The sequence below is a fragment of the Nyctibius grandis genome, chromosome 14, assembly GCF_013368605.1.
Source record: "Nyctibius grandis isolate bNycGra1 chromosome 14, bNycGra1.pri, whole genome shotgun sequence".
In the NCBI taxonomy this organism is placed as follows: domain Eukaryota; kingdom Metazoa; phylum Chordata; class Aves; order Nyctibiiformes; family Nyctibiidae; genus Nyctibius; species Nyctibius grandis.
In genome coordinates, this window is record NC_090671.1 from 1,894,020 (window position 1) to 1,919,004 (window position 24,985).

At 40.0% G+C, this 24,985-nt stretch overlaps 1 protein-coding gene across 4 annotated transcripts in view; it reads right to left on the reverse strand.

Moving 5' to 3' along the window:
• The window catches only part of MTMR3 (myotubularin related protein 3), an 87,235-nt gene that overhangs the window by 42,697 nt on the left and 19,553 nt on the right, over positions 1-24,985 (reverse strand). For all 4 annotated transcript variants that reach the window (XM_068412990.1, XM_068412989.1, XM_068412988.1 and 1 more), the window contains exons 3-6: positions 11,444-11,522; positions 6,409-6,486; positions 5,928-6,017; positions 4,559-4,675 (exon numbers count right to left, since the gene is read on the reverse strand). In XM_068412990.1, the coding sequence (XP_068269091.1) occupies positions 4,559-4,675; positions 5,928-6,017; positions 6,409-6,411 (210 nt within the window). In that variant the 5' untranslated portion in view covers positions 6,412-6,486; positions 11,444-11,522. The remainder of the gene's footprint in view (positions 1-4,558; positions 4,676-5,927; positions 6,018-6,408; positions 6,487-11,443; positions 11,523-24,985) is intronic.

Sequence of the window (24,985 nt, forward strand, 5' to 3'; positions counted from 1 at the left end):
TCTATTTCCTTAGAATCTGCCGGTTTTTCTTCAGGGCAACCTTCATATAAATCTTTTTAATTTTCTTTTCCAGTCATAAAAATCTGTCCTCTGATCCTCTGGCATTCTCAATCTCCTTCCTGTCCATTATTCTTCTCCCAGTAAAACTCTAAAATCACCTGCCTCCATTCCCCATTCTTTCGCACTGATAACCTCCCATTTTCATCGTTAGGTGTCTCAGGCTGATGCACGCAGCGAGTCAGACACCCAGTGCAGTTAGCCTGCTCCTGAAAGAGCCATCAATTCTCTTTGCAGGCACATCACCATATAATAATGGCTATGGAAATAAAGGAGGGGAGAAGCAATCATTTTTGCTTTCATAAGAATAAACATACATTGTTACCCAAGGCCAATCACATCACATTACAGCGCGTACTAGAGCACCGTGCTCTTGCAGTATCTGTCTCTTAACTGTCTCCTCTTTAAAATTATTTCATTCTAAACCACAGCAGCATCCTACAACTCAATTTTTTTCTTTTTGAAAATTTTTTTTAAAAATTATTTTAATTACTGGAACTGTTATCTAACAGCAGTACAAGATATATTTAGAGAAATACACCTCTGTAGTTAGAAAAAGCAGAAGTTATGTTGACACTGCTGAAACAACCCACCCCACAGCTCAGTCCCCGACCACAACCCCAAGTGGTACGCAGTGCACCACGGCCAGGCTGCTGTAAGCCAGCCCCTCCACAGTGACTATGCTATACACCCTGTCTACCGCTTGGCCTGCGTCTCTGCAGGATCCCATGGGGCACCCAGGGGCCAGGAGCTGTAAATGGTATTTTCTTCTTGTTTTCCCCATTCAGAGGCTGAAATAATGTGAGGGTTGTGTTACAGCCTGGTGACTTCAAACAGCACGAGGCCAAGGCCACGTGCTGTATGTCCTGAAGCATGGCGTAGCATGGCATATGGAGGAACTGAGGATGCAAGGCCAGCTCAGAAGGTCTTCAAGGACTCTCCTAGGTGGAGGGAGTCAAATCCCCCCAAGTGCGATCTCATTCATATAACCTACAAGGAGTAACTGAAGCAAATTTTGCTTTTTATTACAACTAATTGCACTTAGGTGTTGTCTTGAAGGCAATCATTTAGTCCTCCCTCTCCTTTCACGATTAACATGCATGCAATGGGAACAAACTGAGCATGAGGACCTGAGAACGAAACAAGGACTAAGCTACTGCTCAGCACAGACAACCCACAACTGTTACATACGTAAGGAAGATACCAAACCACCTATTTTCCCATTAAAGGCCAAGCAAGAGAAAGCTCATACTAAAACTCAGTCACCACGACTGAGTCTCCCTCATCTTGCCAGCGTGACTTTTTTTTTTTCTGCGTCCCAAAATCTACTATTTGAAAGCAGCTACATACAAATCCATGGTTTCATAAACGACACTAAAATGTTAATTCTCCCATCAATGCAATTAGCTTACAGGGAGAAAAATGATTAGATAGAAACACTTCCCAGCTGCAAAGTTTGAAATTTTCTTAAGTAAAGCCAATCAATAGAGATCGGCCTGAGAACCAAACTTCCCATGTGCACTGAGAGATCACTGTTGAGTCTGCATTTTTATCCCCTGGATAACCATAAGTCAACACTTTTGAATGTCATAATCCCTCCAGTTTACGCATGGTCTACTGGAGCTTTTGTTTTTGCATTTAAAACCCCATGTTCCCATTACTACTGTGATCTAGGAAATTACCCGTGGAAAAGATTTACGCATACAGCCGTTTTCTGCAGTGTTGCAATGTGAGCATCGGCAGCTTTTACATGTATTTCTTTTCAGGTGCAGCAAGTGATCGAGCAGCATTGTGCTACTTACTGAGGTTTCACAAGCATCGTTTTGACAGCCAGTCTATTGAATTGTGAACAAAAAGAGAACAGTGAGGTAAAAAAAACAAAGACCAGGAATCGATTTTTAACTGGATTTCATTTCCTTCATGCAGTTGCCTTTGCTAAGGGGCAAGTAGACACACATACTGCTTCCTCTGGAGGGCCACTTCTACCATGAGAATATCCCACCTACTTCAAGGAGATGCCTGTATAAAGCAGCTGCACAGTCAGACACAATCAATTTGTTTTACAAGTACTATAATACAGATATTTGCCAAGAGTCCTCTTTCTTACACAGAAGTACTTCTCTCTGCTGAGATGACAGGGTCATTACTGCGGCTGGATTTAGTCAGGGTAGTGATTCTTATGAAAATCATTCAAAATAATAAAAAAAAACAACTCCTAACTTTAGTAAACATTTTTAAAAATGTCGTCTTACAGGTGTTCTCTGAACAGCTCTATCTAGCAATATCAAAGCAGTAGGAAAGAACCAAGATGAACTCAAGCAAAAATTACTCAGTGAAGATTTAATTTAGAAAATCATCTGATCAATAATTTTGATCAACAATAACCAAAGTGATTATTACTCCAAAATTTAACAATTTTAATATGGTTCCTAATTATTGCAAGTATGTTTTACCCTTAAAGATATCCCAAATCCTGTCTGCCCTGGATTCCAGTGTAGTTCATACTACGTTAGTAGTGATGGTCATATATGGTTGTGTAAGAATAATCTATATTCTGCTCTACCTCATACACTATCTAATTGAATCTTCCTGGTTAATGACGACATATGAAGCAGGACTAACAACCTTGCAGCTATCAGACAGAGCAAGAGGGCAGAATACTGCATATGAAAGTCAGGGAAACAAAATTAACATGGTAATATTGACAAGCTTTTATGGACTCTTTCCTGAACACAAAGAATATTATTTAAGAAAACATCAATTCTTGTTACTGCTCAAAAATATGAAATCGAAAATTCTTAAAAATTAATACCTCCAATTCCCCTAAGGACACACAGGACAGTAAGTGCAGCACACGCATTAGTGGCTTCTGTAACAAAGTAACTCTGTCATTTCCTGGCATTCCTCAGGATACACTCTTGCTTTCTAGGGCTACTCTTGTTTCTCATGCCTCAGCTCCTTGTTTTTAAATATTCAGTCTTCTGCTTTGTCCTTTCTAGTTGCCAATTTCATACATTTAGACGCTGAACTATCTACCAGTAAGTAATACAGCATAGATTTATCGTAGCAGGCGCCTTGGCAGAATTCAGCCCTAGAATTCCTGTTTGTATCACAAAGCAGCAAAGGAATCCCATAAAACACACGCCTCCTAACGCATCTTCTGTCGCCAGCAGCAGGTAGAGATGCACCTGGCTGGCCTGCACGTGAGGCATCCCAGCACCCAGCTGACCCTCGGCTGCCATTCCGATGCGTGGCTGCACTCACAGCTTAACTTTCAAGGCTCAAGTTTTATTCTTTAGTCAATCCTGAAGTATAAGAAGTGAAAAGTAAAGTTATGCTACCTCTGCATATGCACACACTCGTATCATCTTTGTGTGGTCTGCAGCAGAAAATAATAGCCCTTAAACTTCCAATTAAATATTTGTCATCATAAATTTTTTGCCATCATTTTGATTAATTACCACGTTCAGAAATAAGACCTTTATTTGCTGAAAAAACCCACATCATCATGAATTTTGGGACTTTAATGCTGTACACAGACGTTCACCAGCCTAGCAGACATGCCTATTCAGCCAACTACATTGACAATTCATGAACTAAAACAGCACTTAGAGTGATTAATGATAACTACGACACAGATTTCAGAGTCTGTAGATACCATAACTATATGATTAGAGACAACATAAACCAGTAAAGACTGAGTTTCAGTTAGTAAACAACATTTTTACAGAGTTAATTCAGTTCTGGTGCAAAACAATAAAAAAATCAAACCATTTAAATTTAAGATTGACATGGCATCAAAAATTAAATCAGTGAGGTGCACAGGAGATCTCACTGATGCTCCAGACCACTATGTCACATGTGTCTCTGTCATTATGTGTTGGCCACTTGTCTATTCTTCTATTTTGCTTCCCTTGCTTTTGTCAGCTTTGGAATAACATGCAGTTTTGGTGGTTTACACTTAACTCACCACTGCACAGGTCAGGATTTGTCACTGACATGTGACAATTGTGAACAAGTAGCCAGGGTCAGGAGTTGTCTTGAAGTAAGGAGAGTGGTGAAAACCCCATCATCAGGAGAAAAAAAAGTGCTTTGATTCTTTGGATTTTATTTTATTGGTTTTATTACAAATATCCACAAAAATATTTCTGTGCCATGTATAACGTCCTATCAAATTCTATGTAGTTCACAAATGGTATTACAACTAGTAAGACTAGGATATGTCAGCATTATACTACTGCAAAGGACCACACAATGCCCGTTGTGAAGCTGAGTGATGTGGAGTTTCCTTACTGAGCCTGATTTTCAGAGCTGCTGAGTCATCTTTTGATGCCTAAATACATACCTGTTCTCCCTGAAAAATGCAATTTGAACATCATGAAGAGATTGTTCATTACCACTAACCTTAAAAGGCAAGACCACTGTACTTTTATCCTAAATTCTCTTACTTGGATTGAGTTCAGAATACTTGTATTACCATAGTAGCATGAATAACACTTACATTCACAACAGACTCCTTGAATTTGATGTGAAGCCTGTAATTAGAAAGTGCAATGATGGCATCCTCTGCTCGTCCTACATACTCCGTACTCTCACCATGAAGTTCAATGAACGGGACCTTCAGAATGGGAATAAAAATCTTTCAGAAACCATTTACCAAAAATACGTACCTCCTGTAAGCACACACTCAAGCACACAACATCGTAAGAAGAAAATGAAACACTGCTGAGAGCTCAGCCCAGCTATTACTGCCAAGAGGGAAAGTCTTGGGTAAGGTTGGTTCAGAGATTAATTGTAGCCTTTTTAAAAATTATTCCTCGTTTTTTCTTAATTCTCCTGAGTTGTAAGTGCTTAGTCAGGGAAAACAATGAATTTTTATGAAATATCTGAGCAAAGTATCCTCACATTTTGGCAACAGTCTGACCAACCTCTTGACGTACACTCTTGCTCCTTACTTAATGGAGAGTGGCATTTCCATAATGTTATTAAATTCATCCTAAAGTAGGCAAAACATGTAAGATGAATAATCTTCTATGCAGTTGGTCCCCAATATTCCCTAAGCAAGCTCAGGTAACCAGCTTAGACTGGATACCTAAATGCTACACAGCTGAAGTCAGTGGGACAAATCACACTTTTTGCTTCATATTTCTCACTGTAACTATGAAAATGCACAACATACTGCTGTTTTATAAAGTTAGAAAACCTGCAGTTGTATTACACTGCACATAACAATTGCACTGTTTAATTTAAAATGTGCCTTAAGCCCAATTTAGCTGAGCTGGGTGAAAAGTGTAAAAGCTCAAACTGAAAATAACTTGGTTTTACACAATCTTAGCTTAAATCAATTAAAAATATTTTCTATTAAAATGAAACAAACTGCCTCTGCAGTTGACGCAAGTGCCTACACGGGTAAATCATTTGAACTAAACTGATTTCAAAGGAACTTTGGAAAAAAAAGAAGCAAAATCCATTTTGTGCAACATAATATTTTTGGCTTCTCAGTAACAAGAAGTAATGGCAGTACTTAACTAGCTTAGTGTTATTTTTAAAAAAACAGAGTTCTGACCTATGGAATAAAACCTTCCTTATGTTGGTAAAAAGGAAATATAACTAAGTCCTCAGTGCCTGAATTATTACACAAGTAACGGCTGTATTTTTCAGACACTCCAAGGAAACTCTTGTAATATAACGCACAAGTTCTCAACAACAATACTGCTCTACCAACAGTACCTGAGTATTTAAAAAGAAAACGTGTTTCTCCTATTTCTGTGCTGAATTGTGACCAAAAATTCTACAGGAGAGGCCAGAGAATACACAGGTCAACTAGAGATATTGTGATCTTAACTGGCAAGGAGCAGCGTGGTGATTACCTGAAGGTTCTCATCCTCTCGGATCAGCTGCTTCCTGGGAAAAATCTGATTCGCCTGGATGCATTCAAGGCTGTGCTGAGTCTCTTCATCCTGAGAAACAAAGCCTCACAGTTAACTGCTGCACTGTCACTCGCTGCCTTCTTCACCACACAGCAAGCTATCAACAACCAACGACAAGCTCAAACAGGATGGACTGTTCAGAGAATTCAGGTGTTAGTAACTTACTACAGTTACTAAACTTTCAAAGACAAGCACTCAAATGACTAAATATGAGATTAGAAACAGGTTTCCTTCCTCCAGCCTGATTAAAGTAACAAAAAAGAGACTTGTAGTAGTATTAGGAAAAAAAACATTAGCCTAGTTTAGTCCAGCACTACACTTAAAATTCAACAACCCCACATGTAAACATTAATTCTCTCACGTTTTTCAGATTTTAGCCTATTCTGCTCTGTAACCAGACCCTACAACCCCTTTTGCTTACCATGACAGGCCCTGGGTAGGAGGAGGAATCCTCGTCTTTACTCGCAATACTTCGAGGCTCTTCACTTATTATTAAAATCTAGAAAACCAGAAAATTGGAACAATGAAGTTAAATTCATTTTCTTTTGGCAAATAAATACAATTAACTTTTAAAGACCGAAAATTCAGCTATTACAAAATTGCAAGGAAACAGTAATTATGAAAAGATAAAATCCACATAAACTCACTCTCCTGAGAGACAAAATTGTTTCAAAAATGTATCTGGCTCCTTCTGTTCATTCTGAAAAATCATCTTTGAGTGTACTGCTGGGAGAATACCCATCTGAATGCAGCAATTAGACCACTGCTTATATAGCTTAAATTAAAACACGTTCATCTTTCTAAATCACCCTGAATTTTCTCCCAAGGCACTTGCAGATGGTGCTTCACAAATAGATAGGTCATAAAACCAAAGGGATCGCTGTGATCACCTAGTCTGACCTGTTGTTGTCAGATCCTCCTGAAGTGATCTGGTTCCAACTATGGCATATGAATTAGAATTCATATATGGATACAATTCCTCGGTTTATAGTTATTATTCATTTTCCACATCTATGGATGTATCAAAGTATCCATTTTCTTGCACCGACCTTTCCAAGCACTCCAGCTCACTATACACTAGCGACTTGCTCTCTCTGCCACCTAACAATCCCTCCATCTTTTACTATCTGGAAATATTAAAGAGCATACAGCCTTGAGGTTTATGCAATTGTTAGGAATTTTAATGATGGAAGTGAACACAGGAGTTACAATTTGATGTTGAGCTTTATCTCATATTCAGTTGTTTAAATTCAGGTAGGCTCTTCCCCTTTTTTTTAACAAAAAAGGATTAATTCAGATATTTTCTGGGGTTTGCAGTCTACAGCACATAAAGGATACAAATAATAACATATCAGTCGAGTTCAGTCAGTTCTCAGTTCATGTGTCACCTTACTTATAAATATATTTCAAGTTACCAGCGTTGTGGTTGACAGAGAAAACCACTTTGAACCCATCAGCTCACAAGCCCACCACCGCTGCGGGAAGCGCTAACTACACCCTGTAGAGCGTACGGAGTATTTACAAAGGGAAAAGGAGCAGCAGACGCACGTATTCTGAGACTAAAACATCCCACGGTCTGCAAACCATCAGTGAGAAAGAAGAAAGCATTGCACTGTTCGCAAAACCTCTGTTAAACAGGAACATCACAATAACCAAAATGCCTTTCTGTCCCCAGAGCAGGGGAGAAACAGCACATAAAAGCTTGCAAGTTGGTTCAAAATCGCACAGCTTGCAGAAGGACGTGTATGTGTGTGTGTGTGTATACATAAGGGGAAATTAGAAGCAGAATCAAGCTGGAACTGCCACTAATTCACTAAAAATTAATGCAAAAAGTAGATATAAAATCCCAATTTTAAACAAACAAGAAAAACAAAAGCTAGAAGACTTGACAGAAGTCTGAATCTATCAACTATGCACACTGATAAGGAAAAATAAAAAAACAGCACAGAAATTTCCACGCCTGCAAGAACAATGGAGAGTAGAAACATTCTTTTAAGTTATCAGAAACAAAGGAAATCTAGAAATGCTATCGACCAACAGCAAGAGGAAGACAGCGGTATTGTTACTATTGGTTTTAAAAAAAGGCAGAATTATTTAACATTTTTGTTTCAAAAGCAGCAGGAAAAGCAAGATAGTTCATATGTAACCCATGCTGAGAATATTCAAAGAACCATGATGATTAAGCTAAAAAGGCCATAAAATCATCAGGTTTGATCTTTAAGATATCAGAGGCCATAAAATTCCAGCCCTTGTATTCAAAACAAGAGCTTGTGCTTGATTCCAGCATGACTTGGTATTTTACATACATTGTGCTTGGGGACACTTATCTTCCCTAAGCACGTCTGCTCTTGGCTGGAAGGTACCAAGCCAGGAGGGGTTCAGCAGTTCTCTCATGCATCTGCTTTCAGCTGCCAACCTGTGGTTCTCCCTGTAGGTTTTTCAGACTATGTGATGCACCATTCTCCTTCATCTACAAGATTTAAAAAATAAGCCTCCTGCTGAATCAAATTGTAAACGATGGCTGGCTAAGCAACAGGCTTCTTTGTCCAATCAACCTCTGTCTTACAGCTCATCCATCAAGAAAGGCGCAGGCTGGATTAACTTGGCAGTATATTCCTGAGCTAATGAAGACTAATGATTCAAGAGAAGACGGGTTTAAAAACTGCAAGGTTTACATAAATCTCCTTCTCCATCCTATCAGGTCTACAGCCAGGCAGAGGAGCGATGAAGAGTTAGGGCACATTTATATGAACACTTTTCCAGAACAGCAGCCACTGTTAAAGTCATTAAGACCAAACATTTCCAGATCAATTCATCTAGACAATTTACATACAGCTTGAACAAAGCTTTAAACATCAACAGTAAAGCCTTCTGAATATAAAAAATACCTTGCTATTTCAGAAAACTCCTTCAACTTCAAGCACAATTATCAAAGAAACACCGTCCTAATTAAACAGATGAGCTTTACTACAAACCTAAAGCAGGCTTAGTGTCACTGATGAAAAGTTTTAATATTAGGCACTGTGCTGTAACAAAATCGTTCTTTACATATCAGATTGATTAGATATATTTATTTTTTAAAGCTTACTATATAACCATCTACATATCAATAAAAACAGTATTAGCTTAGAAAATTAGGTCTTTTAAAGTTTCTTACAGATCTGCTCCTAAAATCCAGCATAAACCATCAGCAGAGACTATCCAAATCACTGCAGAACAATTTCTTATTCTAATTACTGCATTCAGCTGCGAAACAGCTTCTATTATAATACTGTGGCTTTGTACATCAATGCGACAATCTTCCTTTTTAAGGTGAATTTTGGGAAAGCTGTGTGAAAAAAAAAATATGGTGGTTTCCATTTTAATCAGGATTATCAGACAAACTGTGATGTTGCCAAGATAAATGGTACAAGAACTTACAAGACTGGTTCTAAAACAAATAGTTTGCACACTCACACTGCTTCAAGGTATTAGTGAAATGCTTCATCAACTCAACTGCCCCAACACAAAAGTACTTCTAAAAATTGCTGGCAAAATATTAAGAAACATTGAATTGTTGGAATGAAGTTCACTGATCTGATGGACAGTGAATACACTAAGAGAAATAATTAATCTCCCATCATGTCAACAAGCTGATCCCGCTCCCTTCGTGATCTCACGATCACTGGACTGAGCACCAGGGAAGGAAATACCCCCCTGGGACGAGGGACAGGGACCACACGCTGTTCTCGGTAGCAGCCTGTACTGGGATTGTGTGAATTAACTCTGAAACCACACTTTCAGTCTCAGTTTCTTTCTGTACCAAAGCTTTCTAATCTATTTCCATCCATCCATTTAGCAAACTCTTCCAGGTTAGTCACGTGAACAGAAAGAGGATCACAGTGATTGTGTGACACCCAGTAAGGGGATTTCTGACCCTACCTTAGAAGTGAGAGCAAGAACTTCCTTCATATTGTCCCCTCCAACAAGCCACTCTGTTGGATTTTACCCGTGATAATTAACACACCGTGCTCCTCTGAAGGATGGCTTGATAAAAAGTGAGACTAGCACAAACTGGCTGCAGAAATCTATTCTCAAGTTGACCCATATCATTTTTTTTTATTAGTTGCAGAATGGAACCAGAATTCTCGTTCTGTTTAACTGCAGCTGGCAAAGAATCAGCTCTTCCATGACAGTGAAAACCATTTCTCAGAAATGGATGGAAATGTTCAAATACAGCTTAGATTATAACTGACCAAGAACACGTCTTCACAAAAAGCACCCTCAAATTCAGGCTCCTGCTTACAAATAGGATCACATACAAATAGTAGATAGCTTATACATAGTATCATGAAACTTGTTTTTATTGTTAGAAGTAATTATTTTCTTTTTGGTCAGGACTGAGGCCAAAAAAGGTTATGTTATCAATTTACTGTGCTGCCCTTTCAGCTGTAGTTTCATATATATTAAATTACACCAAAAAAGAGGTTAATCCATTCTATGATTCTGTGATAATTCTCCATCCTTACGTTCTGCCTGAAAGGATAAATGATTGGTAAAGGTTGTAACCTCCGTGCTCTGTTCAGCCAGTATGGGAACATCTTAATTACCTTTTGTTTCAGATGTGCCTTCTGGTCTAAATTATGTAGATAATTAAGACTAGCAATAACCATCTGTTTGCCAGTGATTCTGAACAAAAAAATTATATAAATAAAGGATCATTTAAATTCACATATATTTAAGTGTAGTTGGAAAGGAAAAAGGAAGTAAGCAAGGAAAAAGGAAAATTGGAGGGGGAAAAAAAGGAAAAACGAAGTACCGAAGCCTGTTCCCCTGCCTTCCCTGTCCAGATCCTGAATTCCATTTATTTTAGTTTCAAAATCAAATTGAGTTGTCCCTCAGTCTCAAAACATAGATATTTACACACTGTGTCACAGTTGCTCTGTAAGTTTTAGATAGGAACACAAAGGCTTTGACAAAGCAGCATTAGAAAATCTGAGGATGAAATATTCAGGAATGGGATCTGGCTTTAGCAGAAGATGCTTCTGTTAACAAACTGAAAACGCTTCTTCCCCTTTCGCAGGTGGAAGGAAACTATTCTGAGATAAGGATAAACACTCAGTTTCCGACGTTTCAATCCCTGACAGCAAGGTTTCCCCTCTTTCCTGGCACCACATGCAGAAGTAACTGAATGGCTTTCAAAGGTGTTTACTGGGGAAGTAGCTACAATATGGACATTCGCACATTGCTCAGGAATATGAGCAGGACAGAGGAAGAATGTTTGAAGATTGTGTACAAACAGAAATCAGATGTTTTGGGGGTTTTTTACAATTAAAGGTTGCAAATTCCAACTCAGCAAAACATTGATTTTTGTCCAACACCTTGAAAAACACTTTATTTTAAGAGAGTAATCACTGATAACCGCAGAATCCACCTTCGACAGGTAGCTCCTTACCAAAACAATACAATTAGCTTACCAAAGAATGAGCTAATAAACCAGTCCTCTTTGTCCCAGAAAGTTTCAAATGATACTCTTCCGATACTTCACATTAGCAACTGCAAATAAAAAGAAAGTACTTTAAAACATGAACCTTCATTTGAGGAAAAAAAACCCACTACTTAAAGAGCTAGTAACTTATACAAGAAACTCAACTGTTACGTTAGTCTTAATTAAAGAGGTAACAAGTACGAACTACTATGTAAGTTGTAACTACTGAGATCTTGACATGCCCAAAGAAGTAATTCAACAATTGGATTCTGAGAGGTACACACGTGCTGGTTAAGGCCTCTTTTCTGGCAAGGAACAGTTCAGAAATCATGGCCACAAAGCAATTCACTTTTTTTTTTAAACTTCTTTGGTACAGAGAAGTGAAAAAAAAATTACTTAGCAATACAAGCTACAGGAGAGCTCTTTTATAGAAGATCCAACTGTTTTCATACTGATCTTCAAAAGTGTCTTTTAATTTTACACCAAAACTAGCTTTTTTCTCCCCCAAGAACGCAGATGAAGACCTCCAAACAGTGGTTACTGCCCAAGTACTTTTGGACAAAGCTGCAGACAAGCCAAGGTGAACAGCAACGTTCATATGATACCATTCCTCCCCAAGCTCGACCTTTCTGACTTTCCAAGTGCTGTACAAACAGTTATTTCCTCAAAAATAATTTAGGTATTCACAGACATCTCCTATAGCACGGTAATGACTGCTGGTACACAGAGTCCTGTGCTAAAACACCCAAACCCTAAAATTAACGTTCCATACTAAACCCAACCGCTCCTGAAGCATGCAAGCACCCAGACGGATGGGATACCCCTCCCTTGTGTGCAGGGTACCAGGAGATTTGCTCTTCACAATAACTTGGAAGCTATCCCAAGAGCATGCTGTGTGTGTATGTGCCTGGAAAGTCTAACTTCTACAAACACACAACCCTGCTGCTAGAAACAGTTTGCCTGTACTCCCATGGGCCACAACTAGTGCTAATTGTCACATTCTGGTCCATTAAAAAAAATAAATCTTTATTTTGCTTTTATTGTGTCCTTTGGTTTATGGCTTATGACAGGGGAAAAAAATAAAAAACACTTTCAGTACACAGAAAAGGATTTATAATTTTAGGATTGACACAGTAGAAAGAAATAGTTTAAGAAGTACAGACCTAGATGCATCACACAGAAGAAATTTTAACGTTTAACATGGTAGACACACTTCAGGGTGATCTCATGCATACCTACATTCAGCTGTTATTTAGAAAACCATTAGGACATTAGGACATTAGGATGCTCTGCTTTAACAGAAAACACCCTGTGAATGATCACAGCCGTTCAAACCCTCAGCTAATCATAAATCACAATTTTATAGAAGAATTTCTAAAAGCAACATTTGGTTACCTGCAACAGAGGTCAACTTTTTTTTTTTTAATATTTTAAAATCTCTCCCAACCAGCAAGTCAACTGCCAATTCCAATAGGTTTCTGGGTTGATAATTAAACACGGCACACGAAGCAGAGAGGACACAGTTTTACTTTGAGGTACCAGCTCGATCACGCAACAAGTTCAACTTTACAGCTGCCTGGTTGTACAAAGTCACCTTTGACAGGAATCTTAGCAAGCATATTGAATAAAAAAAAAAAAAGGTATAAAGGCAGGTTATGCAGCTCCAGAACGACTCTTCGCACACAGTTTTCTGGCCCCATCCTTGCTTTTAAACAGGCAAGATACACATTTAGGGGAGCAGGAGGTAGGCTTATTTTGTGTGGTTTAGGTCCAAGAAAAAAAAAACCCTTCCCAAAATCTGCAACAAGCTTTTTATTGAATTTAATGAGGTTTGGAAGAAGCCACTGAATCTCAAGAGTTTTGAAGAGAAGCTTCAAAACAGGAGAAAAATGTTCCAATAGAAGCATTAATAATTCCACTTTATTCCTGCCAGTATTCAGAAAACACTTGACGACACGCTCATCAGCATTCCTCCTGCAAGGCTGCTAGGCACAGATAAGCACCTCAAATGTTATCACTTCCTAAGTCAACAACTTGTGCCAAAATAAAAAAAAAAAGCTGATTGTAAGAAGCAACATCACTATGAATTGTACTGCCATCGCACAACCGCTAATTACTTACGGGAGGAGCAATCCCAAGTACTGGTGTGTAACTGTTTAATTAACACAGCTAAACACATCGAAGTTTGCCACCCCAGAGGAGGGCGATGGATCCTCCCCCTCCGTGCGCTCCCCCCTTTTCCTTTGCATTTGATCCACCAAGAACAGATTCAGCACCATTAGGAAAGCAAAGGCCAGAAGACAGACAAGGGAACCCTTTCCTTCCATGAATCTTACAAAGTCAAACGTGGCTAGTAAAGGAACTGGCCTGGCACCTCTCTTACTAGGCTGTCACATTCTCCTAGCTGGTTTGGTGTAGATTTTTTTTTTTTTATTTAAGCACAGGTGCTGAAGGACACGTTAACACTGCCCAATTTAACGTGTATGAAGTGATTCTGCTATAGGACTCCAGTACTTAAGGTGATGTGAACAGGAACACTTAAACTAAGCTTTTGCTTTGAAGCATCTTCTTAGGATCCTTCTCTGTTGGCTATTTTATTGGTGAATGGACTGAGAGCAGCCCTGAGGAGAAGGACTTGGGGGTGAGCTTCTGCTCACCATGAGCCGGCAAGGTGCACTGGCAGCCCAGAAAGTCAGCGGTGTCCTGGGCTGCAACCCCAGCAGCGTGGCCAGCAGGGCGAGGGAGGGGATCCTGCCCCTCTGCTCCGCTCTCGGGAGACCCCCCCTGCAGTGCTGCGTCCAGCTCTGGGGGCACCAACACTAGAAGGACACGGAGCTGTTGGAGCGAGTCCAGAGGAGGCCACGGAGATGCTGAGAGGGCTGGAGCCCCTCTGCTCTGGAGACAGGCTGAGAGAGCTGGGGCTGTTCAGCCTGGAGAAGAGAAGGCTCTGGGGAGACCTTCTAGCACCTTCCAGTGCCTGAAGGGGCTACAGGAAAGCTGGAAAGGGGCTTTTGACAAGGGCATGGAGTGATAGGATGAGGGGGAACGGTTTTAAACTGAAAGAGGGGAGATTGAGATGAGATCTGAGGAAGAAATTCTTTGCTGTGAGGGTGGAGAGACCCTGGCCCAGGTTGCCCAGAGAAGCTGTGGCTGCCCCCTCCCTGGCAGTGCTCAAGGCCAGGCTGGATGGGGCTGGGAGCAACCTGGTCTGGTGGAAGGTGTCCCTGCTTGTGGCAGGGGGTTGGAACTGGATGGGCTTTAGGGTCCCTTCCAACCCAAACCATTCTGTGATTCTATGATTTTGGGGACTTGGGCATTAGGTGAACACTAACTAGCACATAGGTCTTGCCTCCATTGTTTTTTCTTTGAAGATTCTATGGAGAAGTAGAGAAGTAGGATGATCAATCATTGTAATAGTGAAACACAAGCAATAATATAATTAAGGAAATTTCAGAATAATGGTTGAGCACTGCAACAGGTTTCCAAGTTGTAGAACCTCCAGCCCTGGAGATATTCCAAAGCTGACCAGCCCTTAAGCAACCTGATCCAACAGGAAAGTTTGCCCTACTCTGAGCAGGGTGTTGGACTATTACCTCCAACCTAAATTATACCATGAGTCTGTGACAACATTTTTCTTGACATTTATTTAAATAAAACATTGGTAAATAGCTAGGAAAAACATTCTTGAGAAGTTTTAATAAACATGTTTGTTTAATTAGGAGATTGGAAAGCTGTCCCTTCAGTTTCTTAGCGGAAAGGCTGTATCTAGCAAGAGCAGAAGAGGTAGGAGTTGATAAGCATACAGTGAAATGACAGAAGAGAAGAGCAGCTTTGGAAAAAAACAGAACCAAATTTTCTCTAGCCACAAAGGTACCCTCATAAAGATGGAGACAAACCAAACCAAACTTTCCTCTGACTATTTGGAAGGTGCATTTTTTCCTCCCTTTGCTGAAATACGGCATTTCTGCATGGTTATGCCACACCATGTCACAACCTTCACATTATGCAAGTGCAGCTTCTGATCAGAAGTTCCCTATTTCTGTTTACATTTCTAACTCTGCAATATTACCGCTCCCAGATAACCCAGCTCCGCAGTGACCGAACCTCCTCTTGCACCATATTATCACACACTTACCATTTCATCACCCTGCTGCTTGGTTACTTTCTGCTCAGCTTTCGCTCACATATTGGCTACAGATCGCTCTTCTCTTTCCTTTTTACGTTCTTCCTAAGGGATCTGAGCTTGCTTTCCCCCAAAACTATTTTTACCCTGTGCTAAGGAATAGGAACAGAGCGCTACTATCAGCTACCTACCATTTGGGGAGCTGCGGTTAGCTTGTGGCTGAGCTGAAAACCACAGAGGGGATGAGAGCACTGGGACCGTGACCCTGAACACAGCTGCTCCTGAGGCTGCACAGCGCGAGGTTACTACTTAATAGAAAGTTTTAAAACATGTACACAGAGGAACACTGGTCTTCAAGGAGGTATTTGCTTGTTTATACTGCCACATCTTCTCTATCACACACTGCCCCAGATTAAGTTACACGATTTCCAGCTTGGAAAACAGTTGAATAAGTTTACACATCAATACTCAAATGCACGACAGAGTGAGCAGAGATCAACAGCCACACCAAATATCTCGCTTGCCCTTAACACCGATGGAAAACGTCCTACATGAGAGCATTCTGAAACAGTCTTATCTCCCATTTTCCATTCTCCTTGTGTAAGTGAAGAATAAAATGAATTATAAAAGAGTCCAAAGCATCAAAAAAGTTTTGCCAATATCTGTCACTGCACTGACTCACACATTGATGGCAGGCAATTTAGTTTCCTCTGGAACCCTTCACAGGTAGGCATATTAGTTTCCTTCATCTTCCCACTCAGAAGAGGCATTAATCTGTTTTTAAAGCCGTTTGATTAAGCTGATTATCTCTGCATACCAGTTAAAAAGATCACTTCTCTTACACTCTTCAAAAATTAAATGCAGAAGTTCAAAGTTAAAACATCTCAAACCAAGATTGACATGACAGAAGAATGCAGTAGGCAAGGCAGTAAACGCACTGCTGAGACCGCAGCTACCTGAGAGCTGATGGTAATAAGGAGAAATTTGATCTTGCCCCAAGAAAGGTCCATTTTTCCATAACTGATGTAAAGATCAAACATCAGTGGAACTTTAGGTGGGATTATAGTATTAGCAATTCCAATAAATAAGTGGGTTTTGTTTTTTTTTTTTTTTTGAAAGAGTGTTTCTGAGTAAAAGATTGTATCAACATCCTCAAAACAACCCAAGTCAAAAGATCGCAGCAAGCTTGAAACCTAGATCTGAATATTTCACGTTTTCTTGTAAAATTTCAGGTTTTCTTTTCTTTGAATTCCTTTTTTGTTTTGATAAAACCCTGAGATCCAAATGCTGCAATTATTCCTATATAAGCCACAATACAATTTACCCAGAGATCTTCTGATGAACCACTGCAAGTTTAACGCTCGAATTAATCCATTCTCTCATTTTCCTTTTATTTCAATTACTCCATATTCCTCAGTTTTACATGCATGACAGACAAGTAACATCTACCAAGAAGGACCAGCAGGCTACACAGATTGGTCTGAACTGTGGAGAGATCTGCAAGGATGGGATCTGAATCCAGTAGTCACATCTGAAAGCTGACAGGACACAGAATGCTGAGCAGGGTCCGAGCTGGTGGAAACTCAATAGACTTGGTGTAGGTCCTAAGCAAGAAAGGTGACCAAGTGTGCTGAGGCAGGGGGATTATGTCAGAAGTCAACCAAAGAGCCATGAAAAGCAGGGCAATATTAGACTGAAGTTATGAAAGAAAAAGCAAATAAGCAAGACTGAGACCAGACAGCAAAAGTTTCCATTTGAAATGGCAGAGCACAGTAAGAAGGGAATAATTTGCTCCTCATACTTCCCATTTTTCCACTGAAGTCCTCAGAGCCCATTTGCCATGAGTCAACACTCCCCTACTTCCTTCTTTCTAGAAGAAAGGCAACAAATGAAGAAGGATGAGAGGCTGTTAATCAAAGCCTCAAAGGCTTTACTCATCCTCCCCACACACCTATTCATCCCCTTTCCCTCCTCCAGTAACATTTTGCTTTAACTCAGTCCCTTCTGGTAACTGGATGAGTACTGGAAAGAGGCAGCTGTGTTGTACGAGAGCGGCATTACACAACACCCACCAAGACGGGCTCCTTACATGTCGTATTTTATTGACAGTCAATGCAACACTAAAGAGATCTACAAGTAATTAAAAAATAAAGTTTTGAAAGTAGGAAGAACCAAGAAGCAAATCTCATTTGAAGACTCCTGCGGAGTTTCACGTTACACACCCATGAGATTTTTTTTCCCACTGAACTACTTTAGGACAACGTACACGCAGCTACAGCTATTAGCTCCTACGCGGGTAAGTTGACCTCATTTTCACCATACTTAGTCTGGCACAAAGCTTTTAAAACCTCTTCAACAAAACACCACTCAATGCTTTTGTCATAAAACAACTTTATTGAAATACCAAGTACTGCTATGGACAAACACTTATTTCTCAAAGCATTAAGCAGGTTAAGTTACTAGAAGGTGCCCACAACAGGCAACTCAGCCCCGCACAGAGGCTCCGGGCAGCGGCACTGATCAGCCACACAGCTGGGAGCAGGCAGGACACACAAGTCTTTCCGTTATCAAGGCTATAACTAGACATCACTTTTACTGCACACCTTGCACAATGCAATTAGGGACTACTTAAGCTTTAATCCATTAATTCTTAAGTTGCATTAAAAAAACCTGTTCTGTCAAGGAGGCCATTTGGGTAAGACGCAGATCCACCGTCACTGTCGTCATCTAGGAAGAGAAGGCCCTTTGAGAGGCTCAGTGTTCAGTGACCTCACAGGACTACCTTACACAAGCGTGAAAGTTAATCACTAGAAGTAGCCTAAACACCACCGCTTGGTAAAATTGTGGCACACTCCAAACATGCTTTTTTTAAATCTGACACTTAAATAAGGTGGGTTTTACTTTTAAACTAGACTATGTTTGCATTCCCTGAAGCATGGTGAGCCATCAGAAAGGGTACTGGCTCCCATACTCCTCCCCAACAAAATGCTCCCCCCTTCCTTATCTTACACCAACTCTGACATTTCAGCCCCCTCATGACTTAATCCAACTCCTAGACGTAAGCCAAAACTAATCCAGAAAGAAGTCAGGTTATAGCACCATTACTCTACAACGTTGGATATGTTGTTTGCTTCCAGAGCAGATGCTGATCAGCAGCACAGCCTGAAAGCAACCACACGACATGTAGCACCTACAGAATTTGAGGCAGCTTGAGAATCCCTTCAACATTTTCTTTACAGAACGAGTCAAATTAGCTTGCTCACCCCAAACTATTTCCATATTTATTTCTCAAAGCATTAAGCAGACTAAGTTTAAATGGCCGAGTTTACAGTTTAAATACCAATTACCCCCAAAAAGCCCCGATCTGCGTTAGAGCTATTAAGCACACAACTGTGCCCTGTACCAGCAGGAACTGAAGTTCTCTTTAGGTATAATACACAGCAGTGGTATTTCTGCCAGCACCCATGAACTCGGGGATGAAGGGCTAGTCTCTTCCAGCCAACCCCAGCAGGGAATAAGCATGTTTCACCACAGCATTAGTAGCGCTGTTTATTTACAGTATAAAATAGTACGTTAATCCAACACAAGCAAAGCATTGAGTTCAGGTATTTCTTTATTAGTCCATGCAAAACGATCCTGGTAACACAACTGAACCACATAACCATATTCACAGAGCTGACCTAGGTAGAGAGCCAGCTTTATTTAATCACAAAAGACCCTTTTTATGACCTGACCACCTAAATTTCACATTGCAGGAGTTAATCAAGGATCAGGCTAGCATTTCTAGGATCATAAACAGCTGTTTTCTAGAGAGCAGCCCAAATACTTGTTTGGGCATTATCCACGCAACTGCCAAGCCATCAACAGAACCCGCTACTCAAGCGGCCACTTAATACGTGTAAATATTGTAAGGCAAAAGTCAAATTATGACGAGATAAACCCATGTCTGCTTGTGTGTGATAAGGAGACCAGCAAGAGCTGGGTAAGGAAACTCGCAGCTTAAATGAGTATAAGGAATTTTCTGCTAGCTCCTGTTTAGACAGCAAGTTCCAGTTTAAAGCCAGACACATGATTTACCAGAACAGGTTACTCCTCTCCTTGCATTTGAACAGTTAACCCCTTCCAGACTAGAACAGGTTATTGCATCAATCCATTTCCAGTTTCAACTCCTCCAAACTTTCAGCAGTACACTGCGTTACTAGACAAGGTTTCTGCGGAGGGAGAGAAGACTCACACTAGCATTGCCCTTCAGCTAGGCACAGCACCGACGAGCTTAGGCTCCCTACGTGTATTAAGACATACACAGAACTCAGATGCTTTCCCTAATTAAGGAGGCTTCCTATATTTAGATCATAAGGGATAAACAAATTGGCTTGGCTAGTCTACCAGCAGAGTGCCTCCACAAAACCTGCTACCTGACGTGCTTGCTTTGGTCAGCTGAGCCAATTCACTAAAGCCAGGAGAAAAAGCAGAAGAGCAAATACCTTTTCTCCTATAGTTAAATCACTTCCATATCTTCCAAACATTAAGACAGTTGTTTATTCCCATCTTTTTTTCCATTCATGGAAAGTCACGGTTACTTTCAGAAGCAGGAAACGTAACTGGCAAAATACTACTTTCCATTTGCAAGTTGCACTTAAGACCTGGAGATGGGACTCCACAACTTAAATACAAGGCAAGCAAAGATAGTCCTAAAAAGGGTCCTACAAACACATGAAGGACACTGAGCCATGTGCATATCAAACTACACTGAGGAGCTCTGAAAGCCGAGACTATCTCGCTTGAAAGTCTAATCAAATACCAAGGATTTAAAGAGCATTTGTACGTGCCCTTTGATGTGGGAGGCAGGAGGCACAGTAAGTAGTCTGGCATCTCTTAAGATCGCCTGAAGTAATTCGAAGCTAGTCTTAATGCGCTTCAATTTCCGTAACTAGTTTTCAAGATCAATTACATACATTAGGAGTATCTTGTATTAAGTACAGAGGTCTTCAAATAGACTAGTTAATTTTGTCGACCTGCAAAATTTATTCCTCTAGAGGCACAACAGTGGTGTTTTAGAACCAGTTGGCTCTATGATGTAAATTTTTTTTAAGCTTATTTACTTTCAAGTCCAGCAGCCCTCCAGCTATTAAACTGAGGTAATATGCTATGCCACCAGCTTGTTCAAATCTTTAACACATCAAATGCAAGAATAATTACAATTTCTAAAGTAATGTTTCCAGACTAGCCAGGAAGGATGGGTTCAGTCATGACAACTCCCTAAAAATCTTTTCTCTGTATAACACCTTCCATAATACTGAAAGTCCACAAGCTTGTGAGTTTACACTGAAGTCGCACACACATTCAGAGCCAGGAAAGAATTTACTTGGATTAACAGAATGTGCTTATTCTAAAAAAACTAAACAGCAGGAAGCCAAAGTTAAATATATTTAGGCATTTCAGAGAGGCACCAAAGAAGGTTTTGTGGTTGTTTTTAAGGCACATGTATATCAAAACACTGAGCTTCAGTTAGAACTGAAATTAAGTTCTGCAATAGACTGCAACTCTGCTAGTGAAACATGGTTTGACATAGCCCCAGTTAATATTTCCTAGCCACAGACAGTCCCTCCCCTCCCCCTCCTACATTTAAAGTTAAAAATTCATTGACCTAAATGTTCACGCTTCCTCAGGAGGGTACCAGCAGACATTTGCCTTATGTGGAAAAAGGAATCAATCCTATGTGGTAACTACATGCCCTCTGAAATCACTGTTTCAATCGCTAGATCAACCAACAGGAATGAGTTTCTCCAGGGATCATGAAGATTTAAGTCTGCATTTCCTACCTGCTCACTCAGATCAACCCACACAAAGTTCTGCACAGTTGATTAGTTTTCACCAAAAAGAGGTATTGTTCCAGCATCATATTTTATACTAAATGTTCTTAAAAAAACACAACAAATTAGCAATACAAGATAGTAACAAGTGTCTGTATGTACAGGCAGATGCACTTAACCTACAGCAACCTCTCTTCCTAGTGTTGAATTGCTGTAGGAATGCATTTGCCTGGATACACAGACACTTATGTCCAGGTCCCTCCAAAGGGACTATCCAGAACACACTTCTCCCTAAAATTTGGTTTAGGGTGGATTCATTCAAGTCAGGCAAACCCTGACTTAAAACCTCTCTTGCTTATTTTCCCTAGAGAAACTCATTCATATTGGTAAATATAACAAACCCTGAGAAGGAAGAACTCTAATAATACAAAGAACATAAGAGGCATGAAGTCATGTCAGTGTTTTATCCTTTATAGGACATTCACTCCTTCCCTGTGTGACTCAAAACAAACCCAGCTTACTAGAAAAGACTTGGCTGTAATTAAGAGATAAATCATCATTTTAAAGAAACAAACAGTCTGGGCTCTTCAGCAAGTTACCTGAACACAATGCATCCACATCTTTCCCACAGGCATTGTAGAAGTGAGTACAGTTCAACAGCTAATTCTGCTATTGATGCATCAGGTTAAGGTAATTTTCATTTTAAATATGGTTTAATCCCAGATTGCAAAAAAAAAAAAGTACATCAGTATGCAGGAAGCTTCAATTATCCACTAATTTTGTTTTGGTTATCAGCCAGTAAGACTTAACCTTCCTTTAAAGAAATATAAAAAGGATTTATAACCATCCTTACAGTAAATTTAGCATGTCCTCTTTCAAGTTGTTTTTTATAAAGACCTGCAAGAACATGTGCATATTGGTCCACAAGCTTACTTAAAGGTATGAAAATAGTGCAAGTTACAAATGTGTAACACTTCAGTTCTTACCTGTGCCTTGCAGATCTCAAGCTTCGATTAAACACACAGAATTATCATTTCACCGTAAAAATTAAGATCAACTAAATCAGTCTATTTTTGTTCTTTATCCTTCAATTTGAAGGACCCTCTGGTAATGGACTTAGTAGCAAAAGCAAGTCTGTACTTACTGAACATGAACTCAGAGATGCCTGTCAAACTCATGAGGATAAAATACTCCAGTTGCATTCGCTTAGATTCAAAAAGTAAACCAGGGAAGTTTTGGCAAAAAAAGTAGATACAACATAAATAAGGAGCAATAGGAGGTTTAGTACTTGAGTTCTGAGTCTTAATTTACTGCTTTGCTCCTGATGAAATTCAATGGCAAAAAAACCCCGACCTCAACTGACATCTTATTTCATGATGCATAAGCAGGATGAAGCTGCTGACAACATATGAACACAATACTGAAATTCAGTTTCCTCAGGTACTCAAGGATCTCCTTAAAGATCTTATGAGGTGTCAGCCTTGGTCAAAGTCCAAACCAGAACAGGGCACGAATTTCTTTCCTTCCCGTAACTACAAAAATAAAAGCTGCCTGCAGTAAAGCGTGCCATCAGGTCCAGGAGGCCTGAACTCCACGGAAAGCTTTCCTTCTGAAAGACTCAAATTCAACACCAGAGATTTCTGTGCTGTTTACAGTCATGGCAAAAAGATTCAGTATTAAATTACAAAAAAAGCAGAAATTACTTCTGCCCCTTTAAGTCCAAAAGGGAAAGTATAAAGTACCAGGGTAGATACACATGCAAAAAAAATTCAGAACAATTTGGGCTGAATGGGACAACTGAACACGCGTCAGTCCAAGCCCCTACTTGACACAGTTCCAATTAGATCAAGTTACTCAAAGACTTGCCCGGCCAAGGTTTGAATATCACCAAGCATGTTCTTTCTAGACAACTTGTTCCAATATTAAGGTTGGAATCTTAACCTAAGTTCAGAAAAACACTCAAAGGCAAAGGAAGCCTTCACACCGAGCAAAACCAGGGAAAAGAAGGGTAAAATGTTCAGAATACTTAAGCCCACCTCACTTTTACTGTAAGCCTTTAATTCAAGAGGTTATACAGTTGGCGTAACAAATACACGTGTGAAGACAAATCTAGAAGCAAATGCTCAGAGCTGAGATGAAGAAGCATTTGCAATTTAGATCAACAACAGCTCGCTGTAGGAACAACCTCAGTATTCAGGCCTTGTATTTCTGAAAGAGCTTGCACAGTTTTGTACATCTAGATTCAAATGCCAAAAACCAGCCAAACACCTTTCCTGGCTGAAAGATAAAATCTTTATGGAGGAAAGCTCCCTTGGCGAGCTTAAATTAATCTGTCAACCAAGTACAAGGATCCAAGGTGTGTATGTTTTAATAGAAGTACCACATCTGTGTCATTAGCTTGGAAATGCAACATTTCTGCATCAGTTTTAGGTCCAGCTGACAGAACTGTTTTGAAAGGCTTGCCTGACAGTAGAGGCTTCCAGAATAACCAATGAAATCCATGAAGCAGCACTTACAGCTGAACTTCTATGTTCAGTCTGAACAACTTAAAGCTTGACATTAACTGAAGATGTTCTTTTTTTTCCCCAGTTACCACTACCATAGGTGCTGAAAACAGATCTACCAAGAACAGGTAAGAAACAGTGGCCTGTTCTGGTATTTTCCTACTTCACACATAACAGCTCAAGAAGTCTGAGCACTGGTGTGTAAATGCTGCTGTAAGGGAAGAGATCCTTGACAGGGCAGGCATGCTTTGGTGATGGATTTTTGGACTAGGAATTAAGGTTGTTACAGGTAGTTGCACAATAAAGTAAGCAAGGGAGGCAAAGCTGACAGCCCCAGACCCATGTATTAATGACACAGCAGATATTTTCACTACTCATACACGCCATGGAAAGCTACTTGTAACTGCATTTGAAAATGTCAATATATAAAAAGCATGGAGTGAAGAATTACACATTAGGAAGTGGCAAGCACTATGATCACCTGGGAAGCTTTGGTTCAGCTTCTCTTGGAATATGTATGATCCTTAATTCCCTTCTCCATGCTTTCCTTCCCATAAACCCCCACCCTCACTCGGTGAACTAGGTGGACAATACTCCCTGAACCCAGAACTTTTCATTATATTCATTTTTATTAAACCTTGTAGTCAGTGTGGAGTTCTGAATCAAGTCAATCTTTTCTACACTGCTCATTCCATAGCACCTCTTCCACTGAAGATCCACAGCACATCACAGTTTTCAAGGTGTCCCATATGGTTAAGTGGTAGTAATGTATTTTTAAAAGGTTGAAAAACTAAGCATAGTAAGAGTTCAAGGCATCAGAAGAACCTTCTAGTTTTGGTACCCAGAACAGATGTCTAAAGTTTAGTTCTTCAAATACGCCCAATTTTTATAGTATTCTGCTCTGTATTTGGGAAATACAACTCCACTAGCTGGGAGTCTGAGCTGCAGAGATGAGCACTCAGGCCTGGAGTGGGGTATTTAACACCAAAACTGTAACTCTACACACACCTGTAAAAGCTTCCAGTAACTCACTAGCCAGCACCACAATCCACAACAGGGCAGGGACACATCTGGTTCTCCGGGATGGCAGC